General features: G+C 42.2%; 1 protein-coding gene across 3 annotated transcripts in view; it reads left to right on the forward strand.

Annotated features, from left to right (window-relative positions):
- syne2b (spectrin repeat containing, nuclear envelope 2b) overlaps positions 1-24,222 on the forward strand; it is a 71,494-nt gene that overhangs the window by 21,490 nt on the left and 25,782 nt on the right. For all 3 annotated transcript variants that reach the window (XM_076146719.1, XM_076146717.1, XM_076146718.1), the window contains exons 20-52: positions 707-865; positions 1,142-5,065; positions 5,238-5,372; positions 6,515-6,702; positions 6,992-7,070; positions 7,153-7,250; positions 7,736-7,856; positions 8,051-8,350; positions 8,518-9,113; positions 9,247-9,402; positions 9,764-9,914; positions 10,020-10,178; positions 10,392-10,559; positions 10,702-10,803; positions 10,988-11,188; positions 11,431-11,638; positions 12,006-12,118; positions 12,260-12,462; positions 12,565-12,672; positions 13,063-13,342; positions 13,708-14,040; positions 15,659-15,985; positions 16,440-16,745; positions 16,907-17,134; positions 17,936-18,052; positions 19,015-19,341; positions 19,430-19,774; positions 20,254-20,432; positions 20,574-20,790; positions 20,881-20,979; positions 21,738-21,902; positions 22,511-22,858; positions 23,014-23,150. In XM_076146719.1, coding sequence (XP_076002834.1) covers positions 707-865; positions 1,142-5,065; positions 5,238-5,372; positions 6,515-6,702; positions 6,992-7,070; positions 7,153-7,250; positions 7,736-7,856; positions 8,051-8,350; positions 8,518-9,113; positions 9,247-9,402; positions 9,764-9,914; positions 10,020-10,178; positions 10,392-10,559; positions 10,702-10,803; positions 10,988-11,188; positions 11,431-11,638; positions 12,006-12,118; positions 12,260-12,462; positions 12,565-12,672; positions 13,063-13,342; positions 13,708-14,040; positions 15,659-15,985; positions 16,440-16,745; positions 16,907-17,134; positions 17,936-18,052; positions 19,015-19,341; positions 19,430-19,774; positions 20,254-20,432; positions 20,574-20,790; positions 20,881-20,979; positions 21,738-21,902; positions 22,511-22,858; positions 23,014-23,150 — 10,577 coding nt within the window. The remainder of the gene's footprint in view (positions 1-706; positions 866-1,141; positions 5,066-5,237; positions 5,373-6,514; positions 6,703-6,991; positions 7,071-7,152; positions 7,251-7,735; positions 7,857-8,050; positions 8,351-8,517; positions 9,114-9,246; positions 9,403-9,763; positions 9,915-10,019; positions 10,179-10,391; positions 10,560-10,701; positions 10,804-10,987; positions 11,189-11,430; positions 11,639-12,005; positions 12,119-12,259; positions 12,463-12,564; positions 12,673-13,062; positions 13,343-13,707; positions 14,041-15,658; positions 15,986-16,439; positions 16,746-16,906; positions 17,135-17,935; positions 18,053-19,014; positions 19,342-19,429; positions 19,775-20,253; positions 20,433-20,573; positions 20,791-20,880; positions 20,980-21,737; positions 21,903-22,510; positions 22,859-23,013; positions 23,151-24,222) is intronic.

Genomic DNA, 24,222 nt, shown 5'->3' on the forward strand with positions numbered 1-24,222 from the left:
AAACCAACAGTAAATTAAACTGTCAGCTGTCTTTTTTAAACCAGTACACATGATGCAATGTGATTCTCTAAGCGTGGCAGTTTATATTATTTTATGTATATAAGATATTTTTTTCTGCCACAGTAAAAGAACACAACTGGTTTGTGAGTAATCGTTGCCCTTTCACTAATGGGAAAATCTTCAGTATTATAGTACATAAATATATATTACATTGTTGATATAAGTGTATGTTAAGGTAGGATTTTATTTCAGAATGTTAAAGAAGCACTGTGTACTGTTTTGTTTCCCAAGAAAACTCTAACCTTGAGAAAACATCATCATTACGTCATCAAATCCTCTCCTTTTATATCAATAACCCTGTGACCCTTATTTTCATTGTAAACAAATTTAAATTTTAAAGTTTTCTAAATCTTATCGGGGCAGTTGACATTTGAAATCAGAAATCTTCCTGCAAATTAATTCTGTTAAAACTATTCAAATATTGTACCTGAGATCAGATGATGTAATGATGTGAACAATGAATCTGAATGACACCTACGTTTTTCGGGTTTATACACTCTGTAAGAAAATGTCTTAATTGTCAGGCAGTTGGAAGTGATCTGTCTGTGAGTCATTGGCAATGTATTATATATGTATACTGGGGCTTTTTTTCTTTTAAATTTGTGAGGAAAACATAATGATTATTAAAGCCAATTTATTCCCTCAGGTTCTGATATCCCGTGGTTTGCAGCTGGAGGGTCAGGTTGTGATGGAAGAGCAGGATCTACAAGTTATGGTGATGACAAGTCAGAAGAGCTCGCCGATCCAGTACCTCCATGCCTCTGCCATGCAAGACCGAGTGCGAGCTGCAGTCGCTCAATCACAGGTCAGTTAATTCAATTTGACATTGTATGTTCTACGCATGGATTTTGCTGAGGTGACGCATGGGAGAATACTAGGAAGAACTGATTAATGAAGTTATGCATAGAGAGATGCATAGTACCTATAGATGGTTGGTCACAAAACCATTCTAGGAGGCTAGGACAACTAATTCTGCTGAGGTTAATGGTTAGTTTTTGACTCAAATAAGCTCATCATAAGGACATAATAAGAACAACGAATTATGCCATCATAATTTACTTAAGTGCGTTTACTATTCTAGGAAGCAGTAGGTATGCTCAGCAGCCTAGGAGCGAGAAGAGACAGAAGTAGAAGCCCTCCGGAAGGACCTCCTCCATCAAAAGTCTTCGTCCCGTCCGATGAAGGACCTGAACAGACACCTATGGACACAAGACAGCCAACTCGGTACCCACAGATGACACATCAATCTCAGGAGACAATTGTGCCAAGAATAGTTGTGCAAGAATACAGAGGGGAAAAGATGAGTTCTCCTCCATTGCCATACACCTATGCACAAGCTGTGAAGCAAACAAGACCACAGTCACCTGAAGACCAGGGTAAGACAAAACCAGTAACTGATGCACAAAAACAGTCACATGATCAAGCATTGCAGCAGCAAGAGCAGTTAACAAAAGAAAAACAACGGCAACAAGAACAACAGAGACAGAAGGACATACAGCTTCAACAACAGCTACAACTCGAGCATCAGCAAATGCAAAAAGTGGTGCAACAACAGGAGCTGACACCAAAACAAGAGCAGGAACAGGAGCCTGAACATGACATGAAGCAGCAGCAAGAAGAGCAACATCAACATGAATCTCAGCAGCACATGGCCATGCAAAGACATGTTGAAGCACAAATCCAAGAGATTGCAGAATCCCAGAAACAGCCTTCACATCAGCAACCAGCTGTAAGGAAGCTTCTAAGTTCCAAAGAGCTTCAAAGCAGAAAGGCTAAAGCCAGGAGTAATCGGCCGTGGCTCCGGAAACAGGTTCCAGAAGAGGCTAAAACTCCAGAACAAGTTTCCAGTCCATACCCAGTGCAGACAAAGCCACTGCCAGATAGAGAAGCTGTTGTGTCAGTTCAGGTGCTTCCACAACACACAGAAACACCAAGGCCACAGGTCAAACCTGAGGCGCAGGTCAAAGCTGTTAAACAGCCACAACAACAACTACAGCAGGAGCAACAACATCAAAAGCTAGAACGACACCAACATCAATATGAAAAACAGCAGGAAGAGCAACTGCAACATCAGAAAAAACAACAAATAGAGCAGCATCAACAACCACACCAATCCCAAAAACAGCAAAGGCAACAGGAACAACAGCCGTCGCAACATCAGAAAAAACAACAAAAAGAGCAGCAGCAACAACCACAAAAATCCCAAAAACAGCAAAGGCAACAGGAAGAACAGTCGCCGCAGCATCAGGAACAGCAGAATCAACCAGAACGGTCACCGACACATTTGCAACATTTAGGTTCAGAAGCACAATCACAGACTGTATCGATGTCTAAACATCAGCCAAAAATGACTCACACTCAGTCACAGCTCCAAAATACAGTTGTGGAAGTGCAGTCTGCAATCCTGTCCCAAACTGCAACACACTTTCAGCAGCCATCAGAGACAATCGCTCATCCACAAACCCACAGCCCTGTGAAGACTCAACAACAGCAACAGCATCAGCTCCAGGCAGAGCCTCAGCCCCAAATGTGGGCCCCAGTCAGATGTCAATCTCCGACACAACCGCAGGGTGAACTCCAGGTTGAAGTCCATGGCCAATCAATAGCACAGGTGCAGACCTGTGCTCAAGTCAGATCTCTCACTCCTATGCAGACACAGGCTCAGGCCCAGCTGCCAGCCGAAATTCAGGCCCCCATCCCATCCCATATACAGCTTCGTAGCCATCCAGTGTCATGGGCCCCAGTTAGGTCACCATCTCCAAAACCAACACTGCCACCAACACAGACTCGGCCTCAAACCCATACTCAAACAATTGCAACACATCTAATTGTACAGGATCAAATCCATGGCCAACCAATAGCTCAGTCCCCAAAACATATCCAACCAGTGGTGCAGCCTCACACCCATGTTCAAGTAACGCCTCAAACCAGTATTCAAGCATTGGCACCGACTCAAATCAATACTCAAACAAACAAACAACCCCAAAGCCATGTTCAGCCAACGTTCAAGCCTCAAACCTTTGCTCAACCTGCAAGTCTGTCTCAAACCCATGTTCAATCAATTGCCCAGCCTCAAAGTCATGACCAATGTATGTCTCAACATCAGACCCAAGGTCAATGTCCTTCTCAGCCTATGAGTCCATATCTTATACCCACTCAATCAGTGGTTCATCACCCAAACCAGCTTCCTCAGGGCCAATGGCAGGCTTGGACTCATACCAGAGCCTCAACTCCGGTTTCCATCCAGCATCCCCAAGCTACAGCACAACCTCATCTTTACCCTGAGAATTTTACCCGGGCTCAGGCTCCTTTACAGCAATGGACACAACAACAAGAACCACAAAATCAGGTCATCTTACAGCAGATGGCAATGGTCCCTCCACACACATACCCACAGCAAAGAGGTCCTTCTCCTCAAGCTCAGGCTTGCTCAACAGTTCACGTTCTTCAACAATTGCCCACAACTGGGCTGTTTCAAGGTACCCCTGGGTATTCTCAAGTAGGATCTCCATACCAGCCTCAGATGCAGCAAACCCAAGTTCAACCCTGGGCTCAAACTCAACATCAAATGAGGAGCCACAGCCCCATGCAACTACAGCATCAGATGTATAATCTGGCTCATGTACAAACACAACAAGGTGAAATTCAGCAACAGTCCTGGATTCAGGCTCCACCACAAATCCATTTTACATCTTATCCCCAATCCCAACCTCAGCAACATTTACAGAGTCATCACCAACCTCAAATTCAGTCTCAGCCTCATATTTATACCCAAACACTATCTCAAGCTCAAATTGAGGATCAGTTCAAGACAAAGATCCAGATCATCCATACTCAACCATCTGCACCATCAAAAGCTCAGTCTCAGTCCCAGCAGGATCAACCCAAGGTTAAGCTGCAGCAGACATCTCTTCAAACCAAAGCCCAGGTCCCATCATCACCACAATCCATACATCAGCCACCAACCCAACCCAAGGTCGAATTATCACCACAACCAAAGCCCACATCCAAAGCAGTATTCCAACAGGATCAGCCCAAAGTTCAGATGCAACAGGCATCTCTTCAACCTAAAACCCAGGCCCCATTGCCACAACAAACCATAGCTCAATCACCAACACAACCCAAGGTTGAAATTCCACCACAACCAAACCTTCCATCCCAAGCAGGATCCCACCAAGATCAGCCCAAGGTTCAGCTGCAGCAGGTATCTCTTAAACTTAAAGCCCAGGCCCAATCACCACCACAACCCATAGCTCAGTCACCAAATCAACCCAAGGTTGAATTACCACCACAACCAAAGCACCAATCCCAAGCAGGATCCAAGCAGGATCAGCCCAAGGTTCAGCTGCAGCAGGCATCTCTTCAACCTAAAGCCCAGGCCCAATCCCCACCACAACCCATAGCTCAGTCACAAATCCAACCCATGATTGAATTACCACCACAACCAAAGTCCCTATCCCAATCAGGACTACAACATGAAGTTCAATCACCAACTCAACCAGCCGAACCACAGCACCAACAGCAGGCCCAGCCACCACAACCAGCACAACCCCAATCTCAGGCTCAGTCACCTCCAAAGTCAAATGTGCATACACCCTCACACCAGAACTCTCAGATTCAGTCACCACTATATCCCAAAGTCCAGTCTACACCACAAACCCAATCTTTCTCACAACCTAGACCCCAGACCCAGGCTCCTATACTGTCAAAACTTCAAGCACAGTCACCACTGCAATCCAAACCACAACAGCCCCAACACAGTCTCCTCTTTCAGGCAAATTTGCTGCCTCTGTCCCAGCCTGAGTCCTCCGAACTTTGCAACATCAAACTTCCGGCCCTTGCTCAGGCACCCCCACAGGCATACACAGAGGCCTATGCCAAGGCTCAGGCTTTAGCCAGGAATGGATTTGAGGAGGCTAAGCACTGCCTGCAGGAGCACATTCTGGAAGCCATCAATGTCTTTAAAGACAAATGTATATCAGCTGAACACGCATCTATCAAAGAGGTAATATAAATTATTATTGCTACTTCAAAATTTGCAAGATTTTTGTTTACTTTAAGTGATCATTGGATGAATTGCTTCATCATGCTTGCTTTCATTGATAAATCCATTCATTTTCATTAATTTAATTTCTATTTAAGTCAAAAAGCATTTAAGCATTTGTTTTTTCTCCCAGGAAACTCTGAGGACACTTGACCCAGAGCTGCTGGAGGAGTTTTTGAGAGCAGCTGAGGGCATGGAGGCCTTTTGCACTCCTTCACAGCTTAGAGACTTGGAATTTTTCACCCAGTCTGTCAGGACACAGTGGGAGGTAGGGCATGAAAACACAGTGTGAGAGTGTGATTTTTGAGATTTTGATTGCTGTTACCAGGGTTTAAATTTATATATTTCAATTTAATGAGAAAAATGGTCATGCTTTGGGCCTTTGGCAATTGTACAGCCTTTGGCCGTGTTCTCTCAGAAAGATGTGTCAGGTATACACTTGTGCTTGCTTTTATAACATTAATGTACTAAAACTGAACAACTGAACTAAACATTTTGTGTCTTCATCTGTTACTTAACATGTCAGTAATTTTCACATTCACCTGCTTGTTAAGCATTTGTGTAAACTCACTGTAGAGTTCTGTTTTCTAACACATCTTGCTGTTTTATTCATTTTATTTTATCAGGACATAAGAGCAGAGATCTCAGGCTTTTTGCAACAATTTCGGTTTGAGGTTACAAGGAGAAACCTTAACACAGCTGCCCTGCAGTGTGAGATGCACTTAAACACCACGTTAGCAAACCAAGACCAGGTAGCTACAGTAAATTATTAGAACTACACTCTCGTCAGGTGTGCTTTGGTGGGTGGTTATGCAGCCCCTTTATCTGCACTAATTTTGAACATTTTCCCTTCCCCTTTCCATGCCTTCATGGAGACTATTTCAAATGGACATGGTAATTGTAATCCTTCATTCTGGTCCCTCAGTTGCTTTTTATCCTGGGATTTCTTTATTGTATTGTGACACTATTGGTGGTTGGTACTGCAACTTGCTAGGTCATAATACAAAACAGCAACAATATCCACAAAAGAATAGATAAGACAAATAAGACAACCACATAATGAAATCATCTGTGTTTCCATGTCCAACACTATACAGAAAACATCACAAAGACAGAAGATGTGTCTAAACTTGAAAAAAGTGAGATTGTGAGATAAATGCTGGTTAGAATGCCAGGCAGAATAAAAAAATGTAAAATACTGAACAATCGCACAGAATCCAAACAGACCAAATTTCATCATAAGATCTTTTAAATAATCTTTTTTGACATAACTGACAGATGGACCTAGAAAACAGGACCTTGAGTAGGTTTGAATTGGGTCAGGCAGTATTTGTCATTTAGATTTAAATGTGAATGTAGCTATTGTTATGTCAAATTTCTTGACTATTTTTGGTCTGCTCTATTGACCAGGCTTGCTTCTCAGCGGATGGCAGTCTTGCCCAAGCCGGGCAGCAGCTTGAGGCCCTGAAAGAGCTGTGTGACACCCTGAGCCCCGAAGACGCCCACCGTCTGGCGCAAGCTCAGCTCAGGGAGTGTGAGAAGAGACTGGCCGCCATCCAGCGGCAGTTCAGTGGAGACCAAGACATACCTGACTCGAGGTGAGACACCTACCGTCACCTATGTCAAACAATTTTGTTTTACAGTAGCTTGGGTGCTGTAGTTCTGAAGGTTCTTTTTGTATTTGAGCACAACAGTGCTAACGTACAGGGTTGGGAACCATTGTGGCAGTCCAACACAACTGTGCTTATTTAAAAAGTGAAACATTAATACCACAGTTGGCTGTCAAACAGAGATGTTTTGGCAACTAAGAAAACTAATATGTTCAATAAAAGTGAAACTGGAAAATGATAGTGGACAATAAATTGTTTTTGTATTTCTGTTTGCCAGGATTCCTGTTGACCACAGTCATGATCTGAGTCTGCAAAGGGAGTCCACAAAAGCTAGTGAGCCTCAAGTCTCATTGGAGGTATAATTTACACCATGAATGTTTGGACACATCGGTTTAATGAAGGGCATTTTACAAATGATAACCTGTTTTGCTTTGTTAGTCCCAAGTGACAATGAAGATAACTACTGTGGAACAGAAGGAGGAAGAAAACCAGGCCTCTGTAGAGGAAGATACAACCAAGAAGGAGGTTTTAGACAGGTACACTCAATTTTATGACTTCTTAAAGCTGAAACAGGTGAGCTTTGATCAGGTGGACAGACAAATTCCAGAGTCACAGACACAACAATACCTGTCTTAAAACAAGCTTGAACATTTAATGAAAGGATCCAAATTGGATATTATTTTGATTATCTTAAGTGTCACCTCTTCTTTTCATGGGAAATTGAAACTGAGGTTGCAAAATATATCTACATACTGTATGGACAGTTTTATATAGAAGTTTGTTCAGAGTTTTGGGACTCAAGTATACAGGCAAAAAACTGTAAACTGTGTAAAGTTATGTGAAGCTGCAAAGTATGGTAATGTTTCTAAGGGGGTTTGGTTTTACAAACAACCTTCACATTACATATTATTTGATTCAATATAAAACTTCTTTATGGTTTGGTCATAAGCTAACATTACATATATTGCCCAAAACAGCTTGGAAGTCAAACTGTATTGGTTTTGTCTTGTAAAATCTCCAGATATGAGAACTGTAAGCGTACTCTGCACACCCAACTGGCAAAAAATGAACAGAGCATCCAAGATGCCCCCTCTGACTCCAGCTCTCTGAAAGGGCTACATACACGGCTACAGGAAGTTCAGGTAACATACAAGTATGAATAATAGCAGTTATAAATGGGGATACAGATACACCTGTCATACAGTTGTCATACAGTTTTTTAAAGCATATAAAATGCTGATTATTTTTACAAGATTAGTTAAATGATTGGATCTGATTGAACAAACTAGTGTCCTATGCATGAAAATAATCCAGAGTTGGTTTTTGCTTTGACCAGTTCCTGAGGCAGGAGACAGAGTCTCTGTGGTCTGACTATATAACCCAGAGCTCCCAGTGTTCCCAGTTGAACAAGAACAGTGGTCTGGAGCAGGAGAGGGTTGAGCTGCAGGAGCAGTGGCGTAGCCAACAGCTCAACCTTCAGAGGAGAGGCAGCTCCTTAGGTGCAGCGCTCAGACAGATTGACTCCACTGAGAACCACATGGTGGACTTCACTGACCGTCTGGATCGCTACCTCAGACAGCCCAAAGACATCACAGCCTTCACACTGGCCAATACCAACATCCTGAGAGATATTAAGGTCTGCTATCAATAATCAAAGTCTTTTCTCAAGGACGTTTCTCAAATGGCTATCAAGCTAATGCATATATTATTATTTCCTCTATGCTGAGAAATACAATTATTGCAGGGTTATTTAATTGGACTTGTCTAAACTGTTGTCAAATCAGATATTTACTGTGTGTTTAGGAACTGGATGATAATATTGAAAATGAGCTGGACCAACTGTCACGTCTGGACTCTGAATCCAGTGACCTTGATCCCAGAGACTGCTATCCACTATCCCGTGAAGTGGAAACCCACAGAACTAGTTTGGACCAGCTCCGACAACAGGTCCGTAAAAGTGAGGCAGCAGCTCGTGCCCTGGACCGCTTCCTCATGTCACTGCATACTGTAGACGAAGACATCTCTGGAGTCCAGGGGGCCCCCTGTAATGATGCTGTGGTACTGCAGGATTGTCGCTCCAAGTTTGCTCTGATCAAGCAGAGCATTGACAGTTTGAAAGACAAAGCTCCCCAGCTTGATTTGCTGCTGCAGGGCGCACGTCTGACTGTTACCAGGGATGGGACCCCGGTCTCATGCCTGGACATGGTGGCTGCCCTGGTGAAGAGGCTGGAGGAGGCTGACCGTGGGCTTGCTAGCCAGCAGCAGAGTCTGAAGAAGGAGACACAGAGCAGATCACTTGGCCTGAGGAAGAGGACTCTGCTGGGAGAGCTGAGGAAGCTGCAGGAGATGGCCGAGGCTCAAGGCCTGAAGGAGCCCACCATGCCTGCTGTACAGCAAAGGTGTGTGCTTTGCATGTTTCTGCTAATACTCAAATGCTTCTGTTATTCTTTTGTGACAGTTATTGAAAGAAAATAACCTACATAAGAAAATCAAAAAAAATTTATGATGTGTATATACATGTGTATTTTCCAGGCTCCGTGCCCTATCAGACATAGAAAGCCAGGTGCAGACACAGCACGCAGAATTCCAGAGTCTCTGTGAACTCCAGGAGAAGGAGGGGGGAGGAGAAAATATCCTGCTGGAGCTTGAGACTCAGTGGAAGAAGACCCAGAGAGTCTTGACTAACAGGTAGATCACACCCATTTTTTTTAACACTTAATGTCCAAAAGCTTAATGTCAATACTGTTGCATGTGTAAAACATTTGGAACAGCCTTTTAAAAATGTTTTGGCACATTTATACCTTCTATGGCACATACAGTTGGTCAGACTGTTTACCAGATCAATCCTGTGCTTCATGTGCACGAGCATCCATGTCTATTCTGGTAAAACACAAGATACAAACAATATGGGGTACCTGTGCATTAAAGATTTTTCTTCAGCACTGCTATATGTAAATGTGAATTTCTAGCTGATCTAGTCTTAGTTTCTACTATATGAGTTGGTCTCAGAAATTTTCACTTACAACAATTTGTTGGTTCCTTCCTCCAGGAAGGATCAGTGCAGCATCTTGATTGAGCTTCTCAAGAAATTCCAGAGTTGCCGTAGTCACCTGAACAACACCATGCAGAGAGCCGAGCAGACTATTGGTGATCAGGCTTCCTACATGGGCAAAGACAACCTGCAGAGACTCATATCCAAGGTGGGTCTTGAAAAATCCCACCTCTTTGTGCGAAGAAAATATGCCTCTGTATGCCATGGCCATATTTGATTAAGTGTACTTTATTTTCCATGTGTGTCTGTCCAGGGCCATGCTACAAAGGAGGATCTTAGTGGCCTTGGGGAGGGTATGGAGGAGATGCGAGGTGTTTGCAAACAGCTGCAGTCCCACCTTAAGAAGATCCCAGACTGCAGTGAGGCTCCATTTGAAGCAGAAGCTGAAGCACTGATGGACAATTGGCTGGATGTAAGAATCCAACATTAGAAAGGAGAGACCAGAATATATTTGATATTGTACTTATCAATGCCACCTTTCACTTAAACCTTACATATGAAAAGGATAATGATGCTTGACAGATCCTGGCACATTGTTCCTTCCAGCATCTGTGCTAATCTACACATTTGCGGATGACTTGTGGATGAAACTTAAAAACGTAACAATTGAAATTTCTTCTGACAGGTGACAGAAAAGACAGATGCGTACATGGATAATCTCCAGGTGGGGCTGGAGCTTTGGGAGAAGCAACTGATGCTGGGTGCAGAAGTGGACAGCTGGGCAGGAGCCAAACTGGCGCTGTTTGCAGAGAGTCATCCCTTCCACAGTGAAAAACAAGTGCTCGCCATGAAGGTAAGAGTTCAATAAATTCATTCTTTAAGGTCTTGATGAAGCAGTGACCTTATAACAGTCTGACGGGCCCATGGTTCGGGATATAGAGCTAACCTTGATCTAGAGTAGGTATATATATGTGCAATTATTTTTCTTTTCTAAGGAGGAGATATATGCCAATGAGGAACACATTGAGCATTTCAATAAGAAGTCTGTGGAGATCCAGGAGATGCTGCAGAGTCCGGAGGCTCCACTGGAGCTTCAGGTAAGTTGAACAATTGAAAAAACTTTCCCTGCCTTCTATTATCTTTATAGAGACAAACATATTGTTACTGATGCAGATTCACTGACTACTAGCGGTTTCTGGATTCAGTATGTTTTAACCTCTTCTCCACCATGATCTTTATGTTGTCCTCTTGGTCACCTCCTCTCTGATCCTTTATCCCCAGGTGATGGAAACCCAGCTGAGGAAGAGGATGGAGCAGGTGAAAGAACTTTTTACAGATTGCATTGATGTTTTTGAGGAGCTGGTAGCTGTGAAAAAACACCTTGCAGAGAAGATGGAGGGCTCCCAGTCAGCCATAGAAAAAATCCAGTCTTCCCTCAATAAAATCAATGCTACAGACCCTAAAGCCAGCACTCAGCTACAGGTAGACCACTTTTTCTGTTGGAATGCATTATTTTTTAATTTTACTCGATCATACTGTTGGTTGTGGTTTAAACATAGAGGTATATATAGAGGTATCTATGTTTAAAGTGCAGTAAAGGAATTTAAAGTTAGATAAAGTCCTGCACGTTATGGAGAAAGTAACATTATTTGAAATCAGTCACCATTGCATATTGGCATTGCAGGTTGGCCATTGTTCGCTAATGTTGGATTCCACTGTTACAGGATGTGAGTGATGATCTGGAGGTGGAGGAGGAGCAGGTTGAGGCTGTGTTGAAGGAGGTGGGTTTGGTGTCCAGAGTGGCCAGTCCTCAGGTGACGGAGCCTCTGTCTGCAGAGTGCAGCCGGCTGAGGGAAGCCATCAACCACACCAAAGACCTGATCCAACTAAAGAGAGTTGAAAGGGAGAAAGGCCTGCTCAGGGCCATCAAAGGTTAGCTTATATCTCCTCCTATCGCATCTCTTCTGTTTCAAACTGCTTCTGTGGTGATTCTGTTGTAGTATATGACATACAGTGGGGACAAGAAGTTTCATGGATAATTCCATTACTTGGTTTCACACGTGAACCACACAGATTCTTAAAACCTTACACTGGTTTCCAGTTGTTATTAGTTTATTGGAAATAAGAATTGTGTGATATGAATACAAATTCAGCAGTTTTCAAATTGATCAGCTAGTTTTGACTGAAGTCTCTTACAGTTAGCTGCTTTTAGTCATCATGCAATCACAAATTTAGACAAAATGTAATGTACTTTTGCACTTATCTTACTATTGTCATATTTTTCTTCTTTATTTTTTAGATGAGAGCCAGTCATTTGAAGAATGGTTCCAGGATTTGCAACTGTCAGTCAACGAGTGTTTTGAGAACCCAGAGAGCAGAACAGATGTGGAAACATCTCTGCAAAAACTGGCTGTAAGTAGAAGGTTGGATGGATGTATAGTTTATGGTTGAATGGATGGACGTATGAATGATGGATAGATGATGATCTTGGAACAGTTCTTTATTGATCCCCAGTTTCTCCCAATAAGGCTATGGTGTTTCTACTGTCCTCAGGGTTTCTTAGCATCTAAGGATGGAGAGAGACGCCTGGACCAGCTGAGAGCCAAGCTGGAGCGAGGCAGCGAGCAGATTCCTCCCCAGCAGCTGGCTGAGCTAGCTGACTGGCTGAAGGAGCAACAGCTTGAAGTGGCCACATTCAGAGAACACTGCCACAACAGACAGCAACAGATGGAGGCAGTCCTTAGTACCTTGAACAGGTAGATGCTGCTTCTATCATCAGGGGGCTAAAGTGAAAATCATTGCCTTCAAGTTTCCCTGTGTTGGACAAATCTAGACTTTTTAGGAGTTTTTTTCTCTAGTTTGCAGGAGCAACACAACAGCTTCCGTGATTGGCTGCAAGCCAAAGAAAAAGAGCCAGTACAGTCAGAACGAGTCAAACAACATCTCAAAGACCTTCAGGATGAGAGGTAATCTCCAACATCCATACAGCCAAGAGCTCACATGCACTTTAAAACAAAACCATCTGATGTCATACAGAATGTCTACCTAACAGCTTAGTTATTTACACATTTACCAATTGAGAGTTTTCAATGTGACTCCAAAGAAAGTCTGTTTTTCATTCTCTCTTTCTAAGTACTTTTTTAATTTTGGTGTCCTTTGCAATGCTTTGATCGAAAATAGGACCCCTAGATAATGATTACAAGCAGATGAAACTTTGTAAAAACAAAAAGGGGGAAAAAAGGGCTTTTTTTGTTTTCCAGGCCTCTGTTGTTCTTGATTAGAAGGGTTTTTAAATTTTAAAGAAGCTTATTTTCCACTTACACAGTACATATAACGTGCCTGTTCTTGTGTCAAAGTGAAAAGGCTGAGGCCCTCATTGAGCAGCTGGCAGCAGTACGGAGGCATGGTGTCAGAGCTGACAACCTCCTGAAGGATGGTGATAACCTAATACAGCGCTACAGAAACCTGGAAGCCAGACTGCAAACACAGGCATGTGCCCAAAGTGCCCTACAGGGGGAGATTGACAGGTTTAAGACCGAGTCTGAGAGCACCCAGACCTGGATCAATGCCCTGTCGCGGTCCCTGATATCCAGTGGCAGAGACACACCGGCTGAGGAGACTAAACACATGTCACAGGTAAGGGAGGATATCACAAACCTTATCAGTATCAGATTTTAAAGGAATTTAGTAAGACATGATACTGTGCATGCTTCCAAAGCTTTAAAGCCTGTAAAGCTTTAGCCGAATTTTCTATTTTTCTATTTTGTTTTTCTTTATTTTTTCTTTATTGTTTATTAATATTTTAAGTTTTGGAGCCCAAACTCTACTTAACTAAGAATAATCCATAACATAAATGTTGAATTTAGTGTGAATTTTCCCTTTTAAATTAGAATTCAGAACATTTAATTTCAGTATAGCCACAAATTAAAAGGGGGGGATGTAGTTTGCCTACATAAATGTCAGTTAGTCTAAAAGTGTGATTTGTCCAAATTTTCTACTAGGCCATTCTGAGCTCCAAATCTGAGGGAGAGACTAAGGTGAACAACCTGAAAAGAGAATGCAAAAGTCTGTGTGAGCACGAAGACTTGGATGAGAGCAAAAAACTAGAAGTTCAGCAGTCAGTCAGAGACTCAGAGGAACAGTGGAGGAAAGTATTACAGGCTGCTGAGGACACACTCAACAAGGCTGAGACACAAGCCCACTTAGGCAAGCAGTTGGATGCATTCAAAAACCAGAGTGAAAGTGTCCAGTCCTGGATCCAAGAGCAAAATCACAACCTGAGGCCAGCAACTGGTACTGGAATACCATCTCAAGAAAGGCTACAGATTGCACAAGTGAGTTAAAATATAAGCAAAAAAAGGCGAAGCAAGGTAATTTTATTTATATAGCATGTTTCATACACAAGGGAGAAATTTGCTTCATATAAAAACATGAAAAAATACATTTTCAGAAATAATAAAACAGGATTTAAAAGAATGCATAAAAATACAGTTGAATAAAGAATAAAAGATATTATCAAATCACTTATCAAAGTGAAAGGTTTTCAGCTTAGCAAAAGTCAAGTCAAGTCAAGTTTTGGAGTTGAAGAGAATGCAATGATGAACACATTACATCACAAGCATTTAGCAGATGCTTTTATCCAAAGCGACTTACATTACATCACCACCCAGTAAGTTACAGAGGGGGGAGCAATTGAGGGTTCGGTGCCTTGCTCAGGGGCACCTCGGCAAGGACTCGAACCAGCAACCCTTCGGTTTCCAAGCGGAAGCTCTACCACTGAGCCATTGCCTCCCTACACACACGTGTTTTTAGTCTGGATTTAAAACTAGTCAATGTTGTCCCAAATCTGCTGGTAGTTTATTCCAGGTATTTGTGGCATTGCAGCAAAAATGTTTCTTCTCCATATTCAGAGGTTCATATTTAAAAAACTGACGTAAGACTAGACATAGGACTAGACTCCAAGGCACGTGGTTGACATGTCTTGAGGCCTTGATATCCATTCCTTGATTGTGGTTGACGAGACAAACTGGATACATTTGCAGATTTAGCCGAAGAATAAGGATAGAAGAGAGGTTGGTGGAGGGGGCCATTGTGACTATTTGAAGGTCTTTGCCCAGCAGGGAAAGGAAATAGAAACTTGTTGGTAATGGGCATGGGGCAGGGACCTTGTTGACCGCAAACATCTTCTTTCCATCTTCTATGCCTGCGGTAATACAGTCTACTAACATCCAGTGGTGTGACCAGCATATCCTGGGGTCATGTGGGGAAACAGATTTGGAGACTGATTATCAACAGATTGACCCTGAGGTTGTTGTATTTTGCTGCATTCTGCTGTGTGTTAGACTTATACAGATGGATCATTAAAAGTTGTTCATTAATAATGCGACACCATTAGTGTGGAGGCCTTTTTGGTCTTGCAACAGGCTTGTCCCAGCGGTTAGGTTTCCCAGATACACCAAAAGCCTTTGTTGGTTTAGTTTCACACAGTTCGGGAAAAGTTATAGTGTCATTAAGAGGCAGCAGCCCATTTAATTCTTGTCCAGTTCTGTTCTGCTGTACCAAATGAGTAGTAGGTGACACCAGAAGTGTGTCGTGGTTCTAAAAAGTTTTCTAGAGCAAATAGTATTGTTTCAAGCACAGTAATCTTCTAACATGTGCACCAAACACTGCTATTGTTTGTTTGAGTAATCAGTTGTTGAGACAGTTCAAAGTGGTCTAGGGGAATCCACATAAATAAATACCACAGATCAATATCTGGGTAATGTGGTACAAAAACATATATAAACATATAAGAAACATGCATAAAGCAAAAAAGTTGCTGCTTTTTACTACTTTTTACTGCTGCAAAGTGCTGGTATCGTACTCCTGGTCTATGTATGTATGTGTCTGTACTATACAGTATTTCAATCCAAAAGCCCACATTGAGGAACTACCTATTTGTTTTGCTTGCAGGATGTGTTGGCTTCCAAATGTGAGGGGGACACAAAGGTAAATGACCTAAAATCACAAAGTAAGAGTCTGTCTGAGCACCAGGACCTGAACGAGAGCTGGAGACAGGACGTTCAGCAGGCAGTAAAGGACACAGAGGAGCAGTGGAAGACGGTTCTACAAGCTGCTGAGGAGGCGGTCACCATGGCTGTAAAGCAAGTTGCAGTAGAAGGGGAATGTGATGCTTTCAAAATTCTCTCTGAAAGTGTCCAATCCTGGATCAGGAACCAGAAGCAGGAGCTGATGTCTCTCGGTGTACACATACCTGAAGAGAGGTTACAGACTTTGCAGGTGAGTTCAGAAATTAGGTTTGTTTGTGAATTAAACTCTCCTTTTGATTAGCCATGCCAATTATGCCATTATTGGGGACTCTGAAAACTGAAACATCAGAAGAGTATAACCAATGCTGCTTAGTGCTAAAAGCATCCACTTGAGGTGGTTTGGGCATCTTATCAAACTGGAAGGATTTCGTCCAATCTAGTTAGATTCAAGAGGACTTGGATGTGTCTGGAAAAAGAGATTTGCAGTGATTTGGGCTCCTGTAGCCTGATGTCTCTGCAACCTAGATGTAGATAAGTCAATGGATGTATAAATAGGTGGATGGATCGATACTACACTATGAAAAATAGAAACCAATAGAAAACCATTTATAGTTTCAAAAAATCCCAGTACCTTTGGATTTATGGGGTTAAATTTAGTTTTACAAGGGGTTTTACATTCACTGGCCACTGGTTTTCCTGTTCAGACCTTTCAGACAAACAAATCTGATGGAGAATGCAGGATTCGGGACCTGAAGACCCAAGGCCAGAGTCTGCTGGAGGGTAAGGAACTGGAGGAGCGCCGGAGACAAGAAGTACTGCAGTCCCTAACAGCCACAGAGCAGCAGTGGAGGACAATCCTGCAGATGGCAAGACAAGCAGAGCTCCACAGCCTCTCAGACAACTTTGACACACAGAACAAAAACACACAGTCCTGGATGAGAGACAAGCAGCATCAGCTACAGTCAGTGGGCATTCACATGCCGCCTGACCAGAGAGCTCACACAGCCAAGGTGTGTACTCGTAATTTGATTCATGAATTAAGATGAGTTGGCTTTAACTAGGTTATTAATGAAGTTGTGTGAATAAATAAGGGACTGAATGTAATGAAAAATGTATGTTCAAGTTATTATAGTATAGTGTTTATTAAAGTGTTGTATTTTGGTGGTGGCAGACCATCTTGAAAGACAAACCTGAGGGTGACTGTAAGGTGAACAACCTGAGGAGGCGAGGTCAGAGTCTGTGTGACCTTGAGGGGGTGGAGACGAGCAAGAAAGAGGAGGTTCAACACACAGTCAGAGACACAGAGGAGCAGTGGAGGAGAGTCTTGCAGCAGGCTAAAGAGCTGGAGGCAGCCGCAGAAGCTCAGATCTCAGAGCAGACTGAGAGGAGAATGTTGGAGGTACTTACACTTTGACATTTATGACATTGCACACATTTTCAGTAGAAATACTGTAAGACGATGATCTTCCTATATTACAAATCAGTGAACGAGAGAAAACCTAAAGACTCTTTGTGTGACGCCAATGGGAAAAAGTCAATTAATATTTTGCTAATTGTACATTTCTGCAATGTAATCATTAGCTCCAGGTGAGATACAGAATGTGAGACAGTGTATTGCTTTCAGGGATGGCAAACCTCTGTCAAGGCTGAGCATTTCTCTCTAATTTGCAATAACACCCAAAACATGCATTGTGTGTACACGTTGTATGTGTACAAGTACATAAAAGGTATGGTGGTAAATAATTCAGTAATTTTATTTATATAATATAAATAATAAGTTACCATTTCACCCCTTGACCTTAGTACCCATAGTAGCTTTAATGTTATCTCTATCTTTATTCACTAAATAAGAGATGATAATAGCAACCGATAATCCAAGAATGGCTGAGCTATCATGGATGGAGCTCTGTAACTATTGAAGATACATTAAAACAGTTTGTACTAGGATGCTGGTAGTTGCATATTTGTGACTATCTGGTGTCTGAATAAATATAGCTCCTACATAATCGGTATTCACGTTCAAATCCAATCTGCCTCAAAGGTTTACAAGTTGATCCCTGACCCAAGACTCTACACAAATTTCATAAAAATCCATCAGAAGCTTTTTGATTTGTCCTGCTAACACACAAATTAACCAAAGCAATCGGACCTTTGACTGAAGGTTGACATGTGATTCTGTACGTCTTTTTTTTCTTTTCAGCTGAGAGACTTTGACAGCCATAGTCAGGGTATTGGGACCTGGCTAAGGGACCGGGAACAAATGCTGGACTCATTGTCCAGCCAAAGCAACGCTAAAGACAGACTTCACACAGCACAGGTAAGCCTTCATAGCATTAGGAGTGAGAGTCAGATAACGGCGAGGACAAAGATATTTTCATTGGCTGCACATTAGAGATGAAAGTGTTGACATTTGTGGTGACCATTCAAGCTCTCAGCAAGGCCCGATTTACATCTTCCATTAATTCAATTAAATCATTTATATTAATACACACACACACACACACACACACACACACACACACACACATATATATACAGTGTATAAGTCCACATGGAGACTTTTTACTAGTTTAATATAAATAGATATAATATATATGTCACAGCTTATAGAACAGAGGACCCAAGCACAGATTCACAGAAACACAAGAATTTATTGAGACGGGCAGAAGTATCCAGGAGAACGGGCAAGAGGCGGCGTTGGGGACAGGCAGGGTAAATCTGAGGGTTGGCGGCGAGAGACAGGGTCGAAGGCAGGCGTAAGTCCGAGGGCTGGAGATAGCAGACAAGGTCGGGTGCAGGCGTAGGTCTGAGGTCGGGCCACCAGACAGGGGAGGAGACAAAGAGACACAGGTGAATCACATTAGGGAAGACAGGTAATCAGACTGAGGAGACACACAGGAGGGTAGGAAGTAAAGACGCCGGAACATAGACAAGTGAAGGGAAGACGAGTTTCAAAGTAAAACCGAAAGTGGCACAAGAGACACACCGTGACAATCTACTCTATATACTGTATATTAAATTATATTATTATCCCCTTTAACTGGCAGAAGCTTCATGCAAAACCGGACTCTAGGTTGGCGGCCATCTGCCTTGACCGGTTGGGTTTAGATAGAAAGAGAGAACGAGAGACACACTCCGGGAGGCACAGCAACAACAGAGAAATAACTTCAACATTCACATGTGGTGTTTAGGTGGAGTTTTCAAAAATGTGGGGCTTTCGAAAACTACAATTCATGACTAAAGGCCGACTAAAATAACTGTCTTTTTCCTCAATACCAGGGCATTTTCAGCTCCAAGGCGGAGGGAGACTCCAAGCTCCAGGAGCTCAGAAGACAAGCTCAAAGTCTATGTGGCCATGATCTCAATGAACACAAGAAACTAGAGATTCAAAAGGCAATAACAGATGCTGAGAATAGGTGGACGAGAGCCTTGGAGGCTGCTAAACAGGCCCTGGATCAGGCCAATAAGCATTGTATTCTGGAGGGGCTAATTAGAGACTATGAAGCCCTGAAGGAAAACACAAGAGGCTGGTTGGAAGAAAAGCAGCAGTGCCTCCTCTGTCTCAAGAGTCAAACAGATCCAGAAAAGACAATAAACACTGCACAGGTCCGTCTAACCAGAAATTTGAGCAAAAGTGAAGAAGTGAAGTAATTTAAAAAGAGACAAGAGATAACTTGTTTTGTTTGATCCCCAGACCATCCTGGGGTCCAAGCCTGAGGGAGATACCAAGCTGACAGAGCTAAGGAGACAAATCCAGAAGCTGTGTGAACAGCAGGACCTGGACGAGAACAGCAGGCGAGACTCTCAGCAGATAGTAAAAGACACAGAGGAGCAATGGAAGACAATCCTGCAGTGTGCTGAACAGGCTGTAAAGAAAGCTGAGCTCCAGTACTCAGTCTCTAGGGAGCTCGAAGCCTTCCATACCAAGGCAAGGAGCACTCAAGCCTTGGTGAAAGAGCTACAACATCAGAGTGACGACCAGGGCAGTGGCACTCAGGGAAGCCAGGCCCAGATAGAGTACAGACTCAACACTGCACAGGTGACAAAATACTAAATACTGTGTACATAAAGTCCTTTGGATATAAACAGCATTTCACATTCACACTTCATTGTCTTTTTTTGGAGAGTCATGTAATGATTATACACTTAAAATTTCAAGCAAGTACTACAGTTTACATTTTTTGTTCACGTGTTTAGTTTCCAGTATCATATCTGTTGAAAAGTTTGCTTTACTTTCTAAAGCATGGAAATTGATGATAGATTATGGATTATAGATTATGGAGATTGTTGTGGTTTAAAAACTGCAAATGATTAAATTCAAAAAGGCTTATATTTAGGCAGTGTTACCTGTTCGTGCCTGTGTGAACTGACAAATGACTGATGATCCGAATTTACCAATCGTGCATTGTACAATCTTTACATAAGGTCTTAAAGGGATGATGCTGTTGGCAGTTTAAATGAATTCTGATTTACAACAGAATATGTGTCCCGACAAACAGCATCTGGTTTTGTCCTCAGGTAATATTAAGCTCGAAGTCGAATGGAGAGGCTCAGCTGTCAGAGCTGAAGAGACGAGCTCAGAGTCTTTGTGACCACGAGGAGCTGGAGGAGAGCAGTAGACAAGAGATTCAGCAGACTGTCAATGACACAGAAGAGCAGTTGAGGAGAATTCTGCAGGGAGCCGAGGAGGTGCAGAGGTATGAAAAAGTATCTTCCTGCATTTGCCTTCAATAGAAACTGTGATTGACCCCATTGTAGGTGTAAGTGTAGTTTTAATTGTAAGTCTCTCAATTGTCTTACTGAGATACAGTTTATTGTCTTGCTATATTGCCTTCCAGAAAGCTGAAGCCTGTTGTGGAGCACCTGGTGTCCTGTCAGTGCCAGCTAGGTCAGGCCAAGGTCCGTCTGGCTGAGCTCCGGAAGCAGATTGCCGACCTACCTCGTCTCTTTCCCTGGCCAGGACTGGGAGATCGGAGGCAAGCTGTGGAGCAAACACAGACCCTGCTGGACCGCAGCACAGCCCTATCCTCCATTCTCTTTAAGCTCCACACACAGGTGACGCCCAGACTGGAATGAGAGTTTAATGATACGTTCCCTTGTGTGCCCCCAAAGTCCCAAATTTGACTCCCAGATGTCTTACCACAGGCTGCAGAGGTCTTCCAGATCACCCAGGACCCAGACTGGTCTGAAGAATCATTGGTTGCCATGGAGGAATCGATCCCTGCTCTGCTGGCGGACATGACTGTAAGTCCAACACTCTGTGGTGAAGGGGTATTTTTTTTATTTTACATGACTGAGTTTGTCACCACTACTGCTGAAAGGTTTGAAAATGTACCACTTAATCAACAGAAACAGTTTCTGATACTGTTTCCATCCATTCCTGTCCTCTGCATCTTTCTCTCTTGCACCAACACCTGCATGTTCTCTCTCATCGTTCCCTCGTCAGCATCCTTCTCCTGATATGTGTTTCTCACTTTGTCACCAAAACATCTGACCTTGGCTGTCCCTCTAATGTACCCATTCGTAATCCTGTCCATCCTCTGAACTCCCAACGACAATCTTAGCCTCTGCAGTTCCCCCTCCTGTCTTTTCGTCAGTGCCACAATCCTCCAAACCATACCACATAGCTGGTCTCTCAAATGTCTTGTAAACCTTCCTGCCATTTCTAACCCAGTAAGGTGTTGAAAACTCATCCATGTGTTTATAAAAAGTAGGCTTGACTGCTGCAATACCCTTTACTGGCCTTCCTAAAAATTCAGGTGACAGGTTACAGTTGATCTAGAACTCTGCTGCTAAGCATCTTAACAAAATTAAGAAGAGAGAGCACATTACTTCAGTTCTGTCTTCCCTGCACTGGCTCTCCATAATATTTATTTTAATTGTCTACAAAGCTTTAAATAGCTAAGGCCTAGCCTATATTGAAGACTTTTTACAATGATATGTCCCTGTACAAGCCCTCAGCAAATAGTCCTTTGTTGATACTCTGTGTGTGTTGATCCCAGGGTGCAGGACTTCGTCTGGAGAAGGGCATCCAGACTGAGCGACAGTGCACTCAGCTTGTGGAGCTGCACGAAGCAGCCCAGGACTGGCTAAGGGAGCATGTTAAAGGCCTGGGGGCTCCTCCAACAGACAGACAGGGTCTGCATAGCACCATTAACACATTGAAGGTCAGAGAAGAGAACGTACTCATTCACACACGTGTGTGCACACAAACCCACACAGACATTATTGCACTGTATCAGACCAACTATGAGTGATTATGTACATGAGCACATCCACAACAAGTTAATTTGAATGCAGTGTCACTAAGACGCTTCTGTCTTATTTTGGTCTCTCTTTACATGAATGTGGTCTGATCACACAACATTTTAATTCAATTCATTCAATTCATTAGAATCCCTCTCTCTCTATTGATAATTTTAATTTACAACAATATACCTCACAATACCATGTACAGTATAATCATATGTTATATATACGCATCTATGTGTTTTAGATATATCTATCTAAAACACAGATATGTAAATATAATATGTATATACGTATATCTATGATAATTTAGATACATATATACTGTATCTAAAAGACATAATGCTAAGAAAAAGTCAAAAGGCTTTTTTTGAATTAGTTTTATTGTATTTGTCCTTACTAATTATTGTAGAAATTTGGCTTCCGGTATGAATGTTCCAAACACACCACTGTCTGAATATTGACTTAACTGTGAAGTCCTTTTCTGTCTACATTCTAATAATTTGGTTCTCCTTCTTTGTGACAGGCCTTGCTTCAGACAGTGGACAGGGAGCAGAGGGAGATGAAAGAATTGGACTCGGCAAGAGACAGTTTACTCAGACTCTGTACCCCGGGAGGTCGAGACGCTCTAACCCTGGAGGTCAGCCACCTGCACGAGCTCTGCACCACCTCACAGGAGGAGGTGAGGGAGCGTTTGACTGCCTGCGAGGCCCAGCTGGAGGAGCTGGACAAGCAGCTTGCCATGGAGGTGCACGGTCTGAAGGAGAGAGCTGCAGCCCAGCAGTGGGAGCTCCGCTCACTGGATCAGGCCCTCGGTTACAGTGAATCACAGAACAACATAAATCAGCTCCAACAGCACTGGCTCAGCCTTCAGGTTATTAATGCTTTATCAATGGTTATTAATGCCCCAACATATTATATAACTGAACATATGGGTGTTGGGGATATTGTTGTTGATAAACAATTAAGTTGGCATTGATGAATACTTCATTTGGTAACTTCTATGATAATGTCACCATGTGTATTTAGAACTGTGAGAAGTCTCTACAAGATTTGGGTATGAAGGTTCATGACCTGTACCAGGAAGTAAAGACAGCGTCCACCAAGAACGAGCTGCCAGCAGACATTATCACCATGGCAGAATCTTTACAGCAGCAACGTGAAAGGTACTGTATTCCCTTATTTGTATTTATAGTAGTCTGATCAATAATTTTTTTTAAATCAGATTCTTTGTTCCAACTGTTAACTCCACACTCAATAATCAATTTGATTAATGATGAAAATATGGAAAAATGCTACACTTACAAAATGTAAAAAACAAAACTGCAAAATAGTAAAAAATAGTTTATTATTTAATTATTTTTAGTTTAAGATTTAAATATGTTAAAGTAACAGTAGATTAATGTATTTTTTTCCCAGTAAATCATAAAAATGTTTAAATTCAAATTCAGAAGGAAACTGTTTGATTATATACATAGATACATATACAGTACAAATCTGTCATTGCTATAGCTTAATTTATCATGATTTCAGTAATCACTTTTGACCAGGTGCAATGATTACATACTCAGTCCAGGTTACCCAGGTGAAACCAATTTATAAATCACATTGTCACAATCATTTCATGAGCAGAGGTCAAATATTTTATTCCAACGTTATGGGCAACAGTGTATTATTTGCCAATATATAAACATGAAGCATGTTTGTATAGTCTGCTCACTGACCACTGAGGCATTTTTTGCTGAACCCAGCTCAATTGTACTGATTCATTTTTGATTAATTCTCAGGTAGCTCACTTCTATTTCAATTGAATTTTTCATTAATTTTACAAGTCAACAACATGCTGCTGTAGGTCAATCTGCTCTTTGTCAGTCACATGGAACACACTTCAGGGTTATTTGCTGTGAAATATGTGCATGTTTTCTGTTCTTGTAATTCCCAATTTCTAGTTTCATTTTTCAAACTATTTTAGTTTATCTGTAATACCAAAGGATGCAACTCAGTAGATGTATTCTAATATGGTACCTATATATTAGTACTATATATATATTTCACTGGTGTTACTTTACTTTATCTTTATGGCTGCAAAATAGGAGACATCAGGAACTCTGAAAAACAGTCAGCAGTCTGACATGCTGGCTATGAGACAAGTTTTAGTGAATTTATGAAAGCCAGACGAGTAAATCCTTCCATTAAGTTGAAATCTGTGAAATCCTCAAAATCACTAAAATGTTGTGA

The sequence above is a fragment of the Genypterus blacodes genome, unplaced genomic scaffold (assembly GCF_046128005.1).
Source record: "Genypterus blacodes isolate CSIRO-AG114 ecotype Tasmania unplaced genomic scaffold, CSIRO-AGI_Gbla_v1 ptg000033l_1, whole genome shotgun sequence".
NCBI lineage: Eukaryota > Metazoa > Chordata > Actinopteri > Ophidiiformes > Ophidiidae > Genypterus > Genypterus blacodes.